This window comes from Engystomops pustulosus, chromosome 5, assembly GCF_040894005.1.
Source record: "Engystomops pustulosus chromosome 5, aEngPut4.maternal, whole genome shotgun sequence".
NCBI lineage: Eukaryota > Metazoa > Chordata > Amphibia > Anura > Leptodactylidae > Engystomops > Engystomops pustulosus.
Genome location: NC_092415.1, coordinates 92,228,938 through 92,249,683, shown reverse-complemented (window position 1 = coordinate 92,249,683; position 20,746 = coordinate 92,228,938). Strand labels below are relative to the sequence as shown.

Sequence of the window (20,746 nt, the reverse complement as noted above, 5' to 3'; positions counted from 1 at the left end):
TGCGATGGATATGTGCGTCACTAAAACACAGTGGTCGAAAGTCTGACTCCAAATTGCTCCCAATTTGATAGTAGATGCACTGCAGCAAGTACAGCCACCAGCAGATCAACCAGAAATCAAATATATATAACGCTACTGTAGGCGTAAGTAAGCCGTTTGTATTCTCCTATGGCTATTTTCTAGCCAAGTATTACAGCACACTACTATGCCAGATGAGATGACGCTGAGTTATGAAAAAAATAAACGTAAAATAAAAAGAAACTGGCAGACTGTGCCTAATTGAAATACAACCCCGGGCCCTAATAAATTTTCCCACTTCGGTCTTTGCGATGGATATGTGCGTCACTAAAACACAGTGGTCGCAAGTCTGACTCCAAATTGCTCCCAATTTGATAGTAGATGCACTGCAGCAAGTACAGCCACCAGCAGATCAACCAGAAATCAAATATATATAACGCTACCGTAGGCGTAATTAAGACGTTTGTATTCTCCTATGGCTATTTTCTAGCCAAGTATTACAGCACACTACTATGCCAGATGAGATGACGCTGAGTTATGAAAAAAATAAACGTAAAATAAAAAGAAACTGGCAGACTGTGCCTAATTCTACTCAAACCCCTAATAAATTTTCCCACTTTGGTGTTTGAGGTGGATATGTGTGTCACTAAGAGCTAAACACAACGGTAGCAAGTCCCCCTGCTAATTCCTCACAATATGGTACTAGCTGCAAATAAAAAAAAAAAAAAAATATAACGTTATTGTAGCCCTAAGAAGGGCTGTTGGGTTCTTTTAGAATCACTCCTGCCTAACAGTAAGCTAATAGAACACCCTAACGCTTTCCCTGAGCAGCAGCAGCTCTCTCCCTAGCGGCATCCAGACAGAGAATGATCCGAGCAGCGCGGGCAGCGGCTAGTCTATCCCAGGGTCACCTGATCTGGCCAGCCAACCACTGCTATCTACGTGTAAGGGTACCACGTCATGCTGGGTGGAGTGCAGAGTCTCCTGGCTTGTGATTGGCTCTGTTTCTGGCCGCCAAAAAGCAAAACGGCGGGAGCTGCCATTTTCTCGAGCGGGCGAAATACTCGTCCGAGCAACGAGCAGTTACGAGTACGCTAATGCTCGATCAAGCATCAAGCTCGGACGAGTATGTTCGCTCATCTCTAGTCAGCACTTAGCAAGGAAATCCCAATCATCCTGTTGCTATATGTTGCATGTAGTACAGCCAAATGCTTGTGTAGAATAATCTGTTACATATCTATGTTTGATTTCATGATGTTGCATATCTGTTCATAGCTAATACTATTGAAGAGTTAGATGCGTTTTAACAATTTATTAACTCAGTATATATTATCCAATGTGATAAAAGAATGTTAATCAGTCTGGGTCACTTGCGTTGTTTCATCCTTCTGTGCTACGTGCTGCTCTTTTGTGTGACTTCCTATTATAAGGAGATAGGCTCGGCATAAGCCAGCAACACCTACTTTCTGTTAGAGCGTCAACATAAATGTATATAAATATAGCACCTGCCTGTCTGAGCGGAGACTGAACACAAGTTCATTCTTAAAAGCAGATACAAAGGGACACAAAGGTAAGATGAGCCTCTCTCACAAACTACTAGGCAATGTAGTAGCAATTCCATTGAAATGTCTATGAGAATAAGTTATATTTATTATGTAATCTATTTATGCTTTGCATCGTAGATTGTGAGATTAGTAGCTAGGTCTAAGTCTTGCATTAACAAGTAAAATAATGTTTTATAAGTTAAGTATTTAAAAATATATATCATCATGTAGATTGTGAGGCTAGACACATTTTACATTTTACTATTTCCTGGTTATGGTTATCAAATGGAAGAAAATGCTGAAACTCCCTGATAACATTTCTTTTCCGTAATTTCTGCTGATTATGTCTTGTGAGTTTACACAATGCTTTTTCCAAACATGCTAACAAATTCTTTTTTAGGACTTACTGTATAATTTTCAAAACAAATGTGCTTATTTTGATATATTTTATAATTGTATCTTTTTAAAAGAATTTGGGTACCAGTGAGAATTCGATTTTCTAAATTTTGTGTTTTCATGGGAACAAGGAGTGTCAATAAAACTTCATTACATACAGCTGATCATTGCAACCTGTGACTAAAGTAAAGCATCCAGAAAGCTTTACCAGAGGTCACAGTGGCTATTGAGGTCTGTCTGTAACTAGGGGTTGTCTGTAAGTCAGGTGTCTTTAAGTCAGGGACTATCTGTATATAATGTCTTATATTTTTATTCTGATGCCAAAAATACATAAAAATTCAAAACTATAAGACTGTGTTAATCGAAAAACCAGGTGTAAAATTTACAGTGCACATACACAGATAATAAAGTAATCTTTCCCAAATACCAGTATTGATAAGCATTGTGCAGGGCCATTCCTGAGTAAGATGACAGTATAGCTACGTGACTCTGAGCACAGCACCGATGAGACTCATTTGTAAGCACAACCTCCCATGCATAGCTTTTCATAAAGTTACAGTCATTCTGAAACCTGTGGTATAATATGAGAACAGAAGCCTTAAGGCATTTGTGGTGACAGACAGAAAATAAAAACTTACACATTTTTCTTCTAGTGTATACAGGTCTTTTTATGTAAGAAAGCAGATATTTCTTCATTTTCATTCAGGGTGTTTTAGAACGACTGATTAAAGACTTACAGAAAGATTTGTATAAAAATTAAAGTTGCAGCACCAGTTCCAAACTTTAATAAATTACATTTTTAAAACCATTATGAGTGCACATCTCATAAAGTCCCAGTCATGTGATCATGTTTTGAACAATATTATTTATTAAAGTGCAGAATTTTAATATGATTCTTCTTCATTGGTCCTAGACCCTCCCTTATTCCTTTTCACCTATTTGTTTCCAAACCTGTGTTTTGAGTGGTGAGATGGAAAACATTTGCTTTTTAAAGTTTATTTGTGTCTACCTACAACAATGAACTCTTGGTCCGTTTTTGCGTTCCATGTGCCCTCAGTCTATAGTTCGTTTCTGTGTGTAATGGAAGGCTGGAAAATGATGTCACTAGCTTTTCCCAACTGATCTAAAATATGGACCGCATATGGATGATACCTGTGCATCATCCATGTTTTTCATGTTCTCTTGGACTTCTACAAGAAGACATGGGCCACAGACATGGGCAGGGATAGGACCTGCTCTGAATGTTTTATAGCCTTCACACTGATCAGTGAAAAACAAGTTGTGCACGGGTCCAATGAAATTAATGTATCACTGTTTCATCTGCAAAAAAACCAACAAACAGCACTTGTATTGTGCACATATAGCCTTACTATTGTACAGAAATATATTTATTCCACGAATCTGTGCTAGGAGAGTCTTGTGCTGCAGGTGCTGAAAGCCAGTACATATAATAGAATCTGCCCATGTGAGACTGCATTGTAAAGAACTGCATTCAGTGACATGGAGACATATTGCTCAGTGTGTTGAATGACAGAATGTATTAAATCATGTATATATTTTAGATATACATCTATAATAATAATACATTTTTAATTATATAGCCATCAAATTCGGTATCGCTTTACAAATCATAGGGGGCATATACAACTATAATAATACATTACAGAGTACAAACAGTCATATGAAACAATACATATTATCAATATTTCAAGGGAGTCCACCAGCTTTTGAATGACCTCAAAAGTAAAAAGCTCTTGTGAATGTCACTTTAGAGGTATTCTAGACATACAGTACCTTTCCTGTTTCCCAGCAATTAGTCATTTTAGTGATAATTACAATTGTTATGTTAATGAGAATGAGCTTCTCAGTTCATCAGTGACATGCCCTTAACTACTGGTGCCTCTGCTTTCTTTTCCTTTGCTGCCCATCACAACCAATTCACATAATAATTGACATCCCTTGTAAAGTAAGAGAGTATAAAAAACAAAGCAAATTTCCATTACACAAAAATATGCAATCTTTCCTCTCCATCTGTCTCCTCATTGCCATCAGATATGTATATGAACCTACAGTAGATATGGGTTTACCTCTCAGTCAGCTACCCACTACCCATCAAAGGTTTTACAGGAAGTAAAGAAACAGAACAAAACTCTGGTAGTATACTTTAGGTCAGTGATGGCGAACCTTTTAGAGACGGAGTGCCCAAACTACAAGATAAATCCTCTTATTTACCATGGAGTGCTAAAATGGCTTTTAAGCAGTAACTTATTGCTACCTGCTCTTCCACATCTTCCAATCGTATCGGCCCCCTGAGGCCACCAATATAATTAAAAGAAGGAGGGCAAATTCAGACTAACATTATAGCTTCTCTGCAGGGTCTCTCTGTAGAGGAAGAATGGTGGGTCCAGCAGGAGGACCTCCAAAGATATTGCAGTTCTGTCAGCACCTTTTCACTTTTCCCGCAGTTCCAAACAGCCAATGAAGTGTCACTTTAAAATAGCATTGAGAGCAGCATCTCATAAATTGCCTGCACCTGCAGGAAGATTTGGGGGATTTGGTCATATTTGGTGAACTGAAGCAATGGTCTGATTGCCCACAGAAATGGATCAGAGTGCCACTTCTGGCACCCGTGCCATAGGTTCGCCACCACTGCTTTAGGTTAATTCATTACCTACACACAGAAATTATCTGAAAATTGTGTTGAATAAATCAAGGTGAAATATTGGATAGTCTGCAAAATCTCCATTTAGTCCACTTTCTTTCTGCAAGTATGCAATTTATCTTTAACTCCACAAGGCCACCCTGCACATTTCATTCTAATTCTTATTGTATTTAGTCTTACAATGGAGTATAGCTCCCAAGAGGATGTACACAGACACAAAACACAGCAATCTGCTACAATTATCACTAACTGGCTACAAGGTGTAGACTGCTATTTGCTTATTCTTAATATAGAGACAGGTGTACATATGGCTTTCCTTTCATCTCTCTGGAGACCTGGTGCACTTAGCCAACACAAATGATGGCTCACTTAATCTTTCCACCAAGTGCAATAAAGCTTTAACGTAAGGCAGCTCTGTGGATGCTAACTGCAAGTTAATAATCAGCCCGAGTACTGCATAATAAAGTATGTGGAATGGTAAAAAATATTACACTTTACACACCCTATAAGAAGTTGTACAAGGCTATTATGAATAAAACTAGTCCAAAGGCTGCTGCTATGAAATACTTTTATACGTCAATAACTTCATAGTGTAACCTTCATAATGAGAAGGTAAATTCACTGTTTCTAATACCAAAAATGAATGTAATTCTGTATAATATTATGTGTGAATACCCTAATGCTGTATTTAATATGTAAACAAAATATGGCTCTTACTCTATCAGTTCTGGCAATTGCAAGCACTATGACCCACTGACTTCAGAAGACACTGTATTATGCCTTATATCATTTTTCCTGATCTAAAATAGGCATATAGAATTGCATCGATGTTTAACAGAATTGTTAAAGGGGTATTCCAGGAATCAGCATAATTCATATACAAATGGGCACTCAAAATATAAGCCAATGTGTAATTAGTTGTTATTTAAAATTTTGCTCCCCGTAGCAGAAAATGCTGGTGACATAGACTGTAATGAAGAACTAAAATGCTACCGGCCCTTTAATCAGTCCTTTAAGTTCCTCCGTGCGGTCCATTGCAGGACAGAAGATGGCTGCTGGTCACATGTCCACATCACATGTCCTGTACCTGCCTGGGCATGGTCATGTGATCACCACTACGTTTGGCTGTAGTCAGTATGGCCAGTGTTGTGCTGATGGCAGTTACACATCATTACTATGGTAATAGAGCAAGAAAACCTGTTAGATCATCACTGTTAGCAGAGCATAAGTGGTAGGAGGAGTTACTGAGAACTAAAGGATCTTGTAGTTTCCAGTGGCGGCCATCTTAGTGATAACTCCACCTACTTTAGAGAGGCCATAAATTTTGTAAATCATAAAATCATATTATTTTGGCTCCGTTTTGTGACTAATGACATTGAGTATTGTTGTATTCATTTATTTATATCATCATGGGTTTTTGTGTCAGACGTTCATATTCCCGTAATACCCCTTTAAGCTATTTAATTAACTTTCTCTATTTGTAATCAGAGGCTTAGCAGGAAGGAGTGAAGGAGTCCCAAGTAGAGTGTAAAATGTGCACCAACAAACTATATATACACATATGGTATGCAGATACATGGCAAGTAGTACAGCATGTTGTACCTTTGCCCTGGGTGCCCAAAGCCTATCCCTTCATAGAAATACAAGTATTGAGCTCACTAAACTGATCGATGAACTGGCTCCTCACACACTATTCTTTCTCTGTGTAATACAGACTCATTACTTTCATATTAATTTATGTTGGACAATAAGTTTTGTTTTATTTTTTAACCTTTCACAGACATGAGACTAGTGCATACTCTGTATGCAGTTCCTATATGATTGAAAATAATGGTATAAAAGCCACCTAAATAAATACATATACCATAGAATATCATGTCCGGCAAATTTAGGCTACCCAACTATACAAAAATGGTATCCAGGAGACTCAATCAGAAGCCTGTATGTAGGCATGTGCTACAGTTTTATGACTTTTGTAACCATTGTATTGGAAAATTCCATGTTTAGCCATGTTAATAATGAAATATTACTACTTTTTTTTTGTTTTACATGAAATTGAATTCACATTGTGTATAGATCATACTAAGCACTAAACGATTGTCCTGTCTATAATAAACAGAAAGCTATTTACACTAGTGGATTGACATTTTCAATAGATGCCATAAGATACTGGGATCTCTCCACCACAGTACCAGTTGGTTCCCCTGAACAGAGATCAGCTACATTTGAAGTCCAACCCACTACAGGTTTACTTTAACATTCCAATAGCCTCCATATAATAAGTACAGGCTCCACTCCTTCAAAAAACAGTAAATAAGTACATGTACTCCATCTTAACCAGTGATTTGAAGCGTAGCATTTACTCCATCTCATAATGTGTCAGGAAGTAGTTACTAATGGCAGCAGCAGGACAGGAGTGTCAGGGATAGATGAAGTGCCGCTTCCCTCTTGACAATCCCCTTCACTTCCACATTGGGTATTCCCATTGTGCAGTGCCTCTTCTTCCCAGACATACCTTTCTGGTTTCTCAGATATCTATAAATGAAAAGAAAATCAATTGTTTATTTTTATGCAAATAAGCTTTTATGCTGTGAAGTGACTTTAGAGCTGTTAGATCTTCCTTAAGCTTTAGACATAGCAGTTTTATTCTCTTTACACGCTCAGAGTTGTTTGAAGCTGTAATTTAGCAAAATGTGGCAAGAAGTCTGTGAGAAAATACAATAGTACCTCTGGTCTGTGGTGTAACTAGAAGCTGGTGGGCCCCAGTGCAAAGTCTGTGCCAGGCCCCCAACTATAATGTATGGTTTATAGTAATAGTCTTCTCGTATGGGAAAGTGACACCACAAGGGCCCCTTAAACCTCTTGGGCCCAGGTATGATCGCAACCTCTGCACTCCCTAAAGTTACACCCCTGCCTCTGGTTTTATATTAAGGCATTTAGAGATTTTCAGATTTATAGATTATCTAATATATATATATATATATATATATATATATATATATATATATATATATATGCAACACCCTCGCCGATGCAATGGCGAGGTAGGGTTTGCGAATACGTCCCACCTGCATGTAATCCCATTACACAACATGGTTCTGATAGGACATAGGGATATTGCAGTGGTGAATCCTGCCTGGCAAGGCAGAGGTTAAGTATTTTGTATAATGCAGGATGCTGTCATCCAATGATATGTGTTACATCCTGTGCTCTGTAAGCTGAGATGTGATTGGAGGAGCAGCCACCACCTGACCAAGGGGAGGTAATTAAACCTCTGGCCAGGAATGTTCTGGAGAACAGTTTAGTCTGAGCTCAGCTCAGATCAGAACATTAGATGATTATTCTAGTGTGGAATCCTAGGAGAATCAGTGAGTGAGTGAGAAATCTCTGTCTAGCCCATACCAGAGCAGGAAGACCCTAGCCCCTGCCTCTGAAGAGTGGAGCATTAGACTAGAGTTAGTGTAGTGAGGAAAAGGGGTATCATCTTACCTTTGAAGGTGATACCTGAAGCCCTACAGGACAAGCTGAAGCTTCCTACCAGGACACAGCTGCCTCCCAGCCTGCTCTCTACATCCAGGCTGGTGAACTATCTCCTGAGGCTCCCTCCAACTCACATCTCGGCACTCTACCTACCTGTTAAAGGCACGTTTGCTGCGGTTCCTGCGGTTCAAATAAAGAACTGTAAGTTGTTTTCTTCAACTTCTGTCTCCGTCTGGTCCCTGCTAATACGGCTGCCTTCATCACCGGCACCCTGTCCATCACCCAGAGACTCACCCTCGGGACATTAAGGGGTTGCCCCAGGGAGATCCGCTATAGCAGCCTCTCCCTCATCATTTCTTGCCAACACCACCCTGCTGGAGACCTGCCAGGCTGTAGGACAGCCCTCCGGTTCCCCCGTACCAAGCACCGTGACAACAGCGTGCTTAGGCCGCAACCGCCAGCCACTCCGGTACCGCGGGCCCCGGCTGTCTCCAGGCCTCACCTCAAGGGCTAGGCCCCGGTGGGGGATGTTGCATATATATATATATATATATATATATATATATATATATATATATATAGTGCCAGTGCCAGTGTAGAATTATGTTTTCACTGCAGAGAAACTGCAGCAATGCCAAAAAGTGTCACTCTAGAATCAGGACCAGCACCGCTTGCTGTGAAAGACAATAGGCAGTCAGGATCAAGTTAAGGGTGATTGATAACATGACAGTTTAGAATTCTAGTGTTTGGCTGCACATGGTGTCCACCAACTCTGCAACAGCCATGATAATATATACATAACACTATCACTTGTATCAGTGTTCACTCTTCTCTAGTTATAAATTATAATACTGAAACTTTTCTTGTCATTGAATAAACTTTCACCTTTTCACTTATGTATATTATTCAGCATCTTAGCTACAAGCTCCACACTTGCCTGTGTGGGTGTGTCTGAGATGCACAAGCTTTGGTCTCATTGGTCAACTGCACATAGTTGTGATGATGTCACAGGAAGCAGGTTCAACCCCTTCCACCTTGCTGATTGTAGTTCATTTTAGACCTTGGTTCCATGGTTGCTTTGGTACAAAAAGGTACTAAATGGGGACTGAGAGGCAAAATACTTTGAGGAATGATTCCCAGGGACATTTGAACCAGAATGTTTCTTAGTTTTTTTTGGCCAGAATACAGGTTACCCTTTAAATAATAACAGTGACTGCTTGGGAACAGTTGGTGCTACATAGAAAATTCCATCTATAATAGAATCAGCAGAATACTGTCTATTTAGGGATTATGGTTGTGAAGGTGATATATAAAACAATCCAGTGTTTTTGTGTTTTCTGTACAGATGACTACAATACAGATATTTTCTTGATACATATCCAAGTATCTATGTGAATAATACTAACAGCTCCTTAGTTTTAAGTTTCATTTTAAAATGAGTAAAACTTGTGTAGGGCAAATGTACCCCTTATACAAATAAGCTTGGGCATATATGCTCTGCCCAACAATGTCCAGCACTCACCAATTACACAATTGTTGACATACCCTATGAGCAAAGGTGCAAATAGAATGATGGAATAGAGAATGTACATTGTAGAGAATTGTAAATTGTAAATTGAAGCTAATTTGTATAAAGATAAAAACGAAATCTCTAAAATTACAGATCAATAGCAATTAGGAAAGGTATTTTTTTCCAACCCACCTTTTCTAATTGCTATTGATCTATTTTTTTTACAGGAATCTATCTTTTATCTTTATGCAAACTAGCTTTGTCTTCTAGTGCATCACGCAGTGCTGTTTTTATTTGTGGAGAAATTTGGGAAGTGAAAGACTCCCATAGAGGTAAACAAGTGTTCAGAGAGGTATAATGTATTCATCTTATTTCTTAGCTGACATTTATCTTCAGTTGACATATTCAAAACGTTAAAAAGTATGCTAATGAGCCTAAGGGGCTCTGGGGGAGGTTCCCAGAGTCCTTCAGTGATGTCTTTTCACTGGTTGTTACAATGAGTAGAGCAGGTCTTGCCTCCCCTTGCATTTCCTGCTGCTGCTAGATAACACAGGAAGAGGGAGGAAGGGGACATGTTCTTCTCATTGTAACAGCCTGTGAATATGTAGTACTAATGGGCACAGGAAAGACCCACCAGAGCATCTCAGGCTGATAAGTATAATTTTAAAAGTTTATTTTAGAAGGAAGGAGGCCATTGATAACTAATATATGAAGATTATCACAGTTACAGTGCCTGGTTCTATGAGTAAGTGTCCCTGGTTTATCCGTGCTTGATTGTGATGGTAGATTTCCTTTAAGGGAAAGTGTTATGAGAAATGAATGTAGTGGTTACACTTTTCTATATTAATATTACTTAATGCGTTTCAGTTTCCATTTTAATTGCAACTTTGCAAAAGACATAACTTTTTATTTTTATACACAGCCATATAAAGGCTTGTTATCTGTGCAACATGTTGTACTTCTTACTTTCACCATTTATCGTAATACTCCAAGCAATGTACTGGACAGCTGGTAAAAAAAATATCCAAATGCAGTACAATTGCCAGAAAAGCAAAGCTGCACCATTTTCTTACAGACTCCGCTTTTAAGCTTTCACTATGCGGTCTAAATTAATCCTTTTAATTTTTTTTGTATTTTACTGTGTATAGAGTTATTGAAGGTGATATTTATTAATTATAATTAGATTACAACCATTCAATATAACACTGCCCTACACATTGGGGCTTATTTACTAAGGGTCGCGCGGCCCCATTTCCGTTGGGTTTTCCAACGTTTTCAGGGATCACGCTGCTGTGACAGGGGTTTAGAAGGGGCTATTGTCGCACACGATCGGATTTTGGTGCATCGGCGCTGGCTTTCATGCGACAGAAATCAGGGGGGCGGGCCGTCGGACGATCCGACTGATTCGGACAGAGCACAGGATTTTCACTTTCAAATTGTGCCGCAAGCCTAGCACTTACATGCACCAGGAAGAAGATGGTGAACTCCGGCGGACCTGATCGGGGAGCGACACCATGCAGGATATTGGGCGCATGATGTAAGTGAATCACAGCACAGTGCATTCTTGTCGGACACTCCAGATCGGGGAAGGCTCAGGACCGGGTAAGTAAATGTGCCCCATTGTGGTTATAGTGGTTAAAAAAGGCAACAAAAACCTAAGCCCATGGTGAAGTAGAAATTAAGTTGGGAGGATCTTACACTCAATGACTGTTTTAATTGGTTCACACACACCCATTGTATATTTACAGTGGTTGGTCTTGGTTTCTAAAATCTGTGCCATTTATGGTTGGGTTTTAGATGGCTGTCTGAGTGATTAGGCAACTGAATGCCTTTCCCCCCTCCTGTTGTAATCTCTGGGGAAATTACTGCTTCTGTCTTCTTCTGCTCTCATTTACAGCACTCAAACATAGAGCTGTGCAGATAAAGGGGAAGTGGCGTCTGTATCCCGGAGGTCATATGATAAAACCTGACCACCAGGATCCTGGTGCTGATCCACTCACTACTTTAGATAATAAGCTCCAAAGGGCTTACAAATTAAGAAAGTGACATGCTGCAAAGTAATAATTAAACATATCTTTCCCTTTAAGTCACAATTATCTCCATGGATCTAATTAATTTTAGAATAATTATTTTCCTATAATTACAGGTTGTCTGTGTTGGGACTTGTTTATTGTGTGAAAGTCTCTCTATATGTCTTCTTACATAAGACACTTCATAATATCTCATGTGAACCATACACATGATATGAGCTGCCATCATTTGGATGATTTCCCAAGCCACTCTATTGTGTTTGGGGGAGAGTGAAGGAGGAAAACACAACTGATGGTAGTTCATCTTAAATCGTACACAATCTGTACACTTTTCAACATTTATATCCTGGGTGATAAAATCTAAATTAAATTTACATAAATTTTGTCAAAATTTGCATTATTTTCTAACTTCCGAGGCACATTTCCTGAAACATATAGGAGGAGATGTACCAATTTGTCCACAGCAGAATACTGTAGACATTTGCACCTGAAATGCAGGCCCCAAATGTTGTCCAGAAAGGGGGTGAAGCCAATCTGGAAATTTAGTCTGTGTGCCAGAAAATTCAATTGCAAATTCAATTTGCAACTGCAATGTTGTGCACCATATTTATTGAGGATTTTAGACCATTTTAGACATTTTTTGGACTTGTCTGTGCCCTCTGTAAAAAGGGGGACAAAATAGCCTGTGTGCCAGAAAATTAAATATTGTGATGCAGCAAACTAGACCAATTAATATAAGGTGCAAAGTAGGACTCACAAGCCTTATACTGCACCACATTACTCATCCAGCAACAGGCACAATGGGGCAAATTTATCAAGCTGTCTAAAAGAAAGACTGTTCTTAATTGTCAATGGCAACCAATTACAGCTCAGCTTTCATTTTACCAGTGCTCATGAATATTTGCCATGGGCAACTAAGAATATTCTTACTTTTATACAGCTTGATAAATCTGCCCCAATGATTAATCTGGAGCAGCAGAGAACTGTCTAGTTCTATTCTGCACTGGTTTAAAGAAACATTAATACATCTCCCCAATTGCGTTGAAGCTTGGATGAATTATCCATACAAAGGCAGCGCATCGCACATAGAGAGCAGGGATGGGTTTTCTTACAAAGGTAGCTTTATATTAGATATATCACTGCCAGAAACATGTACTGTATGTATAACCTGTTTTTGTATTTGTATACATTTAAAGAGATTCATATTTTAGTTCTGTCTTTCTGGGTTGTCTGTTTATAGTGTGATGTTGTACACAGAACTCTAAGTAAATTATATATATTATAATAAATGTAACTATGTGCTACATTTTTATTGGACAGAGTTCTTTTTGTACTGTTTTGCACAATTACATTTTATTGTGTTCTCATTATTAATAGATGTTATCTGTTGCACGTGCCCTTCGTGGATCAAAGTCCATTGCATGGAGGAGTCTCTCTACCAGCAGTTATTTGTCTGCACATGGTGAGTACAGCTCATCATTTTCTATTCATTATTATTATGGAGAGTGCCTGGCTGGCTATCCAAATTATTTTTCTCTGAAATATGACACCAGTCAGAAGGTTGGTGTAAACTTACAGCTGAACTTTTTTCTTGTTAACGATATTTTGAGTCTCTAGTTTCTGTTATAACTTTATGTTACAGAAATGCATATTAAAAGCCCAATACTTATGGTATTCGGAAACTACTTATCAATATTGGGCTTCTGTTAAAGAGTAACTGTAAAGGTTTTTTCACAAATCAATAGCTCTTGGGATGTAAAACAAATTTGCCTATTATCTTTATTACCTATATAACAGTATTTTCCTTGCTACAGCCCTCAGATTTCCATAGTGCTGCAATGGGTGTCTCCTCTCCATGTGCTGATAGCCCTGGAATCTGTCAGAGAAACAAAGTGTAAACAAACTATGCATTCATGGGAGGGGAGTAGCTGCTGCTCCCTGCCCAGGGGAGGAGGTCATGTAACGGTGAATGCAGCAGAACTGTATGTGTATGCAGATGTCTCCTGCACAGAATAGTGAGGTACAATATCTCCCTGTTCCCTCCCTCATCCTAGTCTGTGATGCTACATAAGTTTCTCTGTCTGTCTCTGCTCTTCTAGCTGCTCCCTTCCCCCACCTTATTATTGACAGTATCAGCTCTGTCCAGACAAGCTATTAACCCTTAGTGCTCACACAGCATAGGCTATAGACTTAATGTAACTTGGTTACTAATGATTTCTACCACTTATTACATGTTCCATGCTCCTCCATGTGATGGAGGCTGCCAGGCTGTCACCATATACTGTACATCCTGTATGTGCACTGTGCAGCGTCCAGGTGGATTTACTTGTGGAAAACTAAATGGATTTAATGCTAAATTACTTTGAGAGAGAAAACAAGGCATCATGGGATCTGTGGGCAATCTAAATGGCCTCAGCCTGAGGGCATAGACTGACAGATATTACTCCCCACCCACTTCAGGACAAGCAGCACACAGTAGGCATATTGCTGTTTGTTTTCAAAGGGGGGATCACATATAATATTTTGGTAAAACTAAACAGCCGTTTGCTCCTGGATTCCTCCTCCCTTTTTACAAGACCTTTTTCCCCCACAGGCTCTCTCTCTGTTTTATCTATTCATAAAGCCATGACATTTGTAGATCTCGCTTACACTCTGAAGAGTTTGATCCAATGGATATCAGTGACAGAGACCCCGTCCTATAATTAGTTATATAAACATTCTTTAGTATGATGGGGCCATCTTTGAGAACTCCTACTGACAAAAAGAAAGTGGGGGATGTATCAGTCTGTTTGTGCCAGAATTCTGGAGTAATTTGCAGCTGAAATGCTGTGCACCACATTTATTGAGGGTTTTAGACCATTTTGGACATTTTTCAGACTTGTCTGAAAATAGGGTTGTGTCTTCTGTAAAAGTAGGGAGAAACTAGCCTGTGCACCAGAGAATTCAATATTGTCGTGCAGAACCCTAGACTAATAGGAGGTACAAAGTAGGACTCACCAGTCTTATACTGCACCAGATTAATAATCCAGCATCAGACACAATGATCAATCTGGCGCAACAGAGAACTGTCTAGTTCTATTCTGCATTGGTCAAAAGAACGACCCGAAAACCAGGTCCAGAATGAAGATGATTCCTTGGCCAGAAGGAGAGTTAAGTATTTTGGTGTTTTTTTACACTAACTAAACCATTGAGCATTTGCAATGGAACAGTGGTACATTATATGCATCTATATTCAACAACATAATAAGGCCATGTTCGTATGTTGAGGATTTTGTAAGGATTTACTCTTTGTAATCCTCACATAAAGCCACAAATTTCCTACTGTTTTATGTGAATGGGGTATATAAGGATTCATTAACATGATCCAAAATATCTTTGTGAATTAACACTTTTTAGATTTTTAAATCTGCATAATGTTAAATGCGGTAAATCCCATGGCATGGAGTTATCTTTTATTTAATCTGAGTGTAAGTAGTGTGCTGTAGAAAACTTCTGCTGAAACCCAGATTTAGCCAATAGATTTACAAAGACATTGGGGCTTATTTACTAAAGGCCTCGCTGCTCACTTCCATCAGATTGTGCGTTGTTCTCAGGATTTGTGCGGCTTTGACAGGTATTTAACAGGGGTTTGCGCTGGATTGTGTCGCATGAGATCGTTTTTTGTTTTAGTGGCGCCGGCTTTCATTTGACAGAAATCAGGGGGCGGGCCGTCGGAGTATCCGACTGATTCGGACTGAGTGCCGGATTTAACTTTCAAATTGTGTTGCAAGACAATGCACTTATATGGAAAAAGAAGGTGAACTCTGTCGGACCTGAGTGGGGAAGTGACATATGCAGGACATATGCAGAATACACCAACAGATGACATGGCTCCCCAAACCATCACTGACTGTGGGAACCTCAAGCAGCTTGGATTGTGCCTCTCCACTATTTCTCCAGACTCTGGGACATCGATTTCCAAATAAAATGCAAAATTGACTTTCATCTGAAAACAACAACTTGTTCAGTTCAGATCTTTTTCTCCTTGGCCCACGTAAGACGCTTCTGGCATTGTCTATTGATCAGTAATGGTTTGACACATGGAATGTGACACTTATAGCCCATGTCCTGGATACGTCTGTGAGTGGGTTCTCTTGAAACACTCACACCAGCACCACTTTACTCCTTGTGAACCTCCCCCCAATTTTTTTTTAAATAAAGGCTGCAGTTTTTCCGTGTTGCTTTTGCACCTTTTGTGCCAATGACTGACTTTTCCCCACAATTTCCTACAGAACCAGACTGGACCTTTTAAAACACTTAGGAAGCCTTTTCAGGTGTTTTGGGTTAATTATTAGAATTTTCAGAAAAAAATTACTTTTGTGTTTTCCTTGGCTGTAAGCTATAATCATTAACATAAATAAACACCTGAAAAAGTTCAATTTTGTAATTAGTCTATACTTAATATGAGTTATTTTGAATTGAATTACTGAAAAAAAAATCATTATTTGCTGATACTTTCATTTATTGAGAAGCGCTTATTTTTGACTGCCTCAGCTTTGTCCAATATATACTAGAGCAGATGTGTTTCTTTGTATTTGCACCTTTTGTACACAATTCATTTGAATAGCAACACTATGACAGCAACACCTTGTGGTTTTTTTTCATGGGAGGAGGAAAAAAGGCACAAAAATGCCTCAAAGCCAGGAGCATAAAAGTGAATTGACAGATTTAACACAGTAAAAAATCCTAATGATAAATTAGACCAAAAAAACAAACAAACCAGAAAAAAAGAAGAAACAACAACAATTTTTAAACATGCTGTAAATGTTAAGATCTGCAGAATGTCCATAATTGGGTTTTGTAATGTGAACCTGATTTTATGAGTCTATTCAGATTTCAACCTAAAAACTGTGGAATAGATTGATTTGATTACAAATCTGGATTTTAGATGTGTCTTTTTTCTGAGATTACATACAAAATCCACAGTGGATTTGCCTAGTATAAATCTTCACCATGTGAATCCATGATAAAATGTTTTTACTCTAATCACCCACTAAAGATAGAGCTTTATCTTTATTCATCTAGGTTTTCTAAATGAATTTCATTCATGTTGAGTTTTGACCCTGTATAATGTTGACTGCTTCTGTTTACAATGGAGTGAAAAGTTACTGCCTGTAAAGAACAATAAACTCAAGGCTTCTATAAAAGTATGTTTAACATACAAGTTAAAGGGTAAAGTATACTAAGGATAACTTTAACTGAAGGAAATAGTTCCATTTTATGATGTTGTAGCAGGGGTCATTGTGTGGTTATATTATTCAAGGTGGATCTTATTATAAAAGTTGCCACAAAAAGTAGATGAAATGAAGCTTACCCATATTGAGACGATCATCTCAATATGGGTAAGTTACATTTCATCTAGTTTTGATGACCACTGTTTCGGATGTATCTGTAATTGGTTTATGCTTCCCATCAATACCACACTGATAGATGTGGCCATTGGTGCCTTTATTAAATACCCAGAGGTAGTAGATACAGTTTTTTCACTATGATCTGTTGTCTGGCATGCAACATTGTCTTGTGTCCCCTCTGGGGCAGCATCATTTTTTAACCAGTGTTTGTTACTTGATTAAAATAAAGTATTTATATTTTTGACATCACTAATCCTTTTCTGTTTCAATTTGTGCTACATTTTTGGACTTTTACTTCCTTTTTCTCTGAAAGGAAGAACAATAGGTTTCATTTATAACTCTCCAACAAGCCATATGGTACCACATCATGTAGGGACAAAAACAGGTTGCAGCGCATCAATATGGTATAACACATATGTTATTATTTTCTTCCCTACTTTGGTTTGTTCAATTTTGTAGTTTCTATAATGGGGTAATTTATGGGGTTTTACTTTTATTTAGGCCTCTTAATGTGACTTGAAATCTGAGCAGGTCCTGCAAAAGCAGGATTATGTGTTTTTTACAAAAATGAGAGAATGCATAAAAAACCATGGATACATAAAGCAGACATTTGCTTAATGTTGGTTATCAAGTTTTTTTTGCTGTCATGACTATGTATGGAAAAAGTAGAACATTTTCAATTTCAAAAATCGAGACTTTTTCAAATTTTCACCAAATATCCGTTTTTTTCCATAAATAAACGCAACACATACCAACAAAATTTTTCAACTAATATTAAGTACTTAGTGTCACGAGAAAAAAATTTGAATCCTCTTTGATATGTTAAAGAGTTCCGTAGGTATAACCACTTATAGTGCAGATTTGAAAAAAAAATGCCATGACAGGAAGGTGAAAAGTGGCTTCAGCGTTAAGGGCTTAACCCCTTAAGGACGCAGCCATTTTACAGCTTAAGGCTCAGCCCGATTTTTTGGATTCTGACTTGCTTCGCTTTATATGGTTATAACTTTTGAACACTGTTACTTATCAAAACGATTCTGAGATTGTTTTTTCCCCACATGTTGTACTTCATTTTAGTGGTAAATTTTGGCAGATAAGTTTTGCGTTTATTTACAAAAAAAAGAAAATGTGATGAATTTTTTGAAAAATTTGCCATTTTCGAAATTCTAAATCATCACGTTTTCAGGCAGATAGATTTACCAGCTAAATAAGTTGCTGAATAACATTTCCCATTTGTCTACTTTACATTTTCATAATTTCTGAAATATCTGGATAATTTATTTTGACGTCACGCGGCTTACAAATCGAATATCGCTTTTCCGGATTTTCAGAATTGACTATTTTGGGGATAAATACAGTTTTGAATGAAATTTTACATATTTAGCATCAAAACCCCCTATATAACCAACCCATTTTCAAATCTGCACCCCTCAAGCTATCAGAAACAGCTTTTACGAAGATTGTTAACCCCTTGAGATCTTCATAGTAATTGAATCAAAATGGAGGTGAAATTTAGAATGGTCATATTGTTCCCTTATACGTTCATTTAGCACCAAAATTTACACATTTCCAAAATATAAAAAGAGAAAACCCACCATACAATTTGTTCTGCAATTTCTCCTGAGTACAAAGACCCCCCACATGTGGCCGTTACTTGTTTTATGGGGGCACAGCGAGGCGCAGAAGGGAAGGAGGGCGCTGCAGCTGCCAGGAATTTAGTTTCCTCATTGGCCCCTTTTGAAGGCTATAAAATTTTCGCTTTTTCGTTATTGGGGCCATGTGACGGCATTTTTTTTGCGGGATGAGATGCTTTTTCCATTGTTACCATTTTGGGGTTGGTATCACCTATTGTTGAAAATTTAGGAACTTTTTTTGAGGGCAGGAGTAGAAAAGCATCAATTCTGTACTGGATTTTTGACTTTTTTTTTTTTGGTGTTCACCGTATAGACTAATAGTCATGTTATCTTTATTCTATGGGTTGATACGATTACGGGGATACCAGACATGAATATATTTTCTTACGTTTTACTAAATTTGTCAAACAAAACCCTAATGTGGGGAAAAATCTATAATTTTTGTATTGCCATCTTCCAAGTGGCATAACTTTGTTACGTTTTTGGCTACGGAGCTGGTTGATGGCTTGTTTTTTGCGGGACATGTTGTACTTTGCACCAGTATCATGTCTGAGTACATATGGTTTTTTGGTCGCATTTTATATCATTTTTTGTGGGATTGAAAAGGTAAAAATCATAATTTTTGGAGGGTTTATAACAGTTTTTTTTACGGCGTTTATCGTGGGGGTTCAATAATGATTTACTTTTATTCTACGGGTTGTTACGGACGCGGTGATACTATATATGTGGGGTTTGTGTTATGATTTAGACTTTTTTTTTGAGTTATATGTCTCTTTATATGTTTTGGGGGTTTGGGGCATTTTTAGTGATTTATGACTTTATTTTTTTATTGAATAACTTTTTTTTTTACTTTTTCACTTTTATACCATGGGACATGAAGAAGCAATCTTCTGATTGCTTCTTCATGATAATATTCTGCAATACTCATGTATTGCAGAGTATTATCAGTGTCAGCCTATGCACTTGCATAGGCTGGCACTTTGCCAGTAAGATGACGTCACAGACGCCATCTTACTGGCAATTCTTGCTAGTAACTCTGGGGTCCAGATCGGACCCCAGAGTTACTATAGCAACGATCGGCGCCCCCCGAAAACGGTTCGGGGGGGCCGATCGTGGGGGAAAGACCCCCCAGATACTTGTTAGATGCCGCGGTCGCGCTGACCGCGGCATCTAACGGGTTAAGCACCCGCGATCGGAGACAACTCCGATCGCGGGTGTTACACTGGGGTGCCGGCTATCAGTTACAGCCGGCACCCCGTGTTTCCCGATGCCGGTTCGGCTCTGATCCAGAGCCGAGCCGGCATAGGAGCCGTGGCGGATATATCCGCCACGGAGCGCTAAGTCACTGCGCTCCGTGGCGGATATATCCGCCGCGGAGCGCGAAGGGGTTAAAGGGGTATTCTCATCTGGGCACTCTCATTCAGTTTCATTCATCTTCCATATATAAACATTTATTCAATTAGATGTTATTAAAAAAAATGTTCCTGTGTGAAGATAATTTCTCATAAATGTAGCCATGTTGTCCCTTAGAAACGAGATAGCTTCCTCGGATACGGCCACGTCTGATAGATTAAGTGCACAAAGAAACAAAAGGTTATTGTATATAAAATGTCCGGGAGTTACTAAATGACCCCCAGCCGTCCTGTGGTTATGATTGCTGAATCCTGGCGGTCCGGCAAGACTCTATAGCGCAAGTCTGGCCACCGCTGCCAGAGTGTGACGTGGTCGTATCCGAGGAAGCCATCTGGTTTCTAAGGGACAACATGACTACATTTATGAGAAATTATCTGCACACAGGAACATTTTTTTTATTCACATCCAATTGAAGAAATGTTTACATATGGCAAATGCATTTAATTAAATGTAAATCCCCTGATGAGAATACCCCTTTAACCCCTTAACGCTGAAGCCTCTTTTCACCTTCCTGACACGGCCCATTTTTTCAAATCTGCCCTGTGTTACTATAAATGGTTATAACTTTGGAACGCTTTAACATATCCAAGTGATTTTGAAATTGTTTTCTCATGACACATTGTACTTCATGTTAGTTAAAAAATTTTGGTGGTATGTTTTGCATTTATTTAT

At 38.6% G+C, this 20,746-nt stretch overlaps 1 protein-coding gene across 2 annotated transcripts in view; it reads left to right on the top strand.

Annotated features, from left to right (window-relative positions):
* The first annotated feature begins 1,451 nt into the window (after positions 1-1,451).
* Positions 1,452-20,746, top strand: part of LOC140134085 (cytochrome c oxidase subunit 4 isoform 1, mitochondrial-like) — a 59,827-nt gene continuing 40,532 nt past the window's right edge. Inside the window, exons 1-2 of one of the 2 annotated variants that reach the window (XM_072154729.1) lie at positions 1,452-1,588; positions 13,018-13,102. In XM_072154729.1, coding sequence (XP_072010830.1) covers positions 13,018-13,102 — 85 coding nt within the window. In that variant the 5' untranslated portion in view covers positions 1,452-1,588. Of the gene's footprint in view, positions 1,589-9,154; positions 9,192-13,017; positions 13,103-20,746 lie in introns of those variants that run through there. The other variant, XM_072154730.1, reaches the window with a different exon arrangement.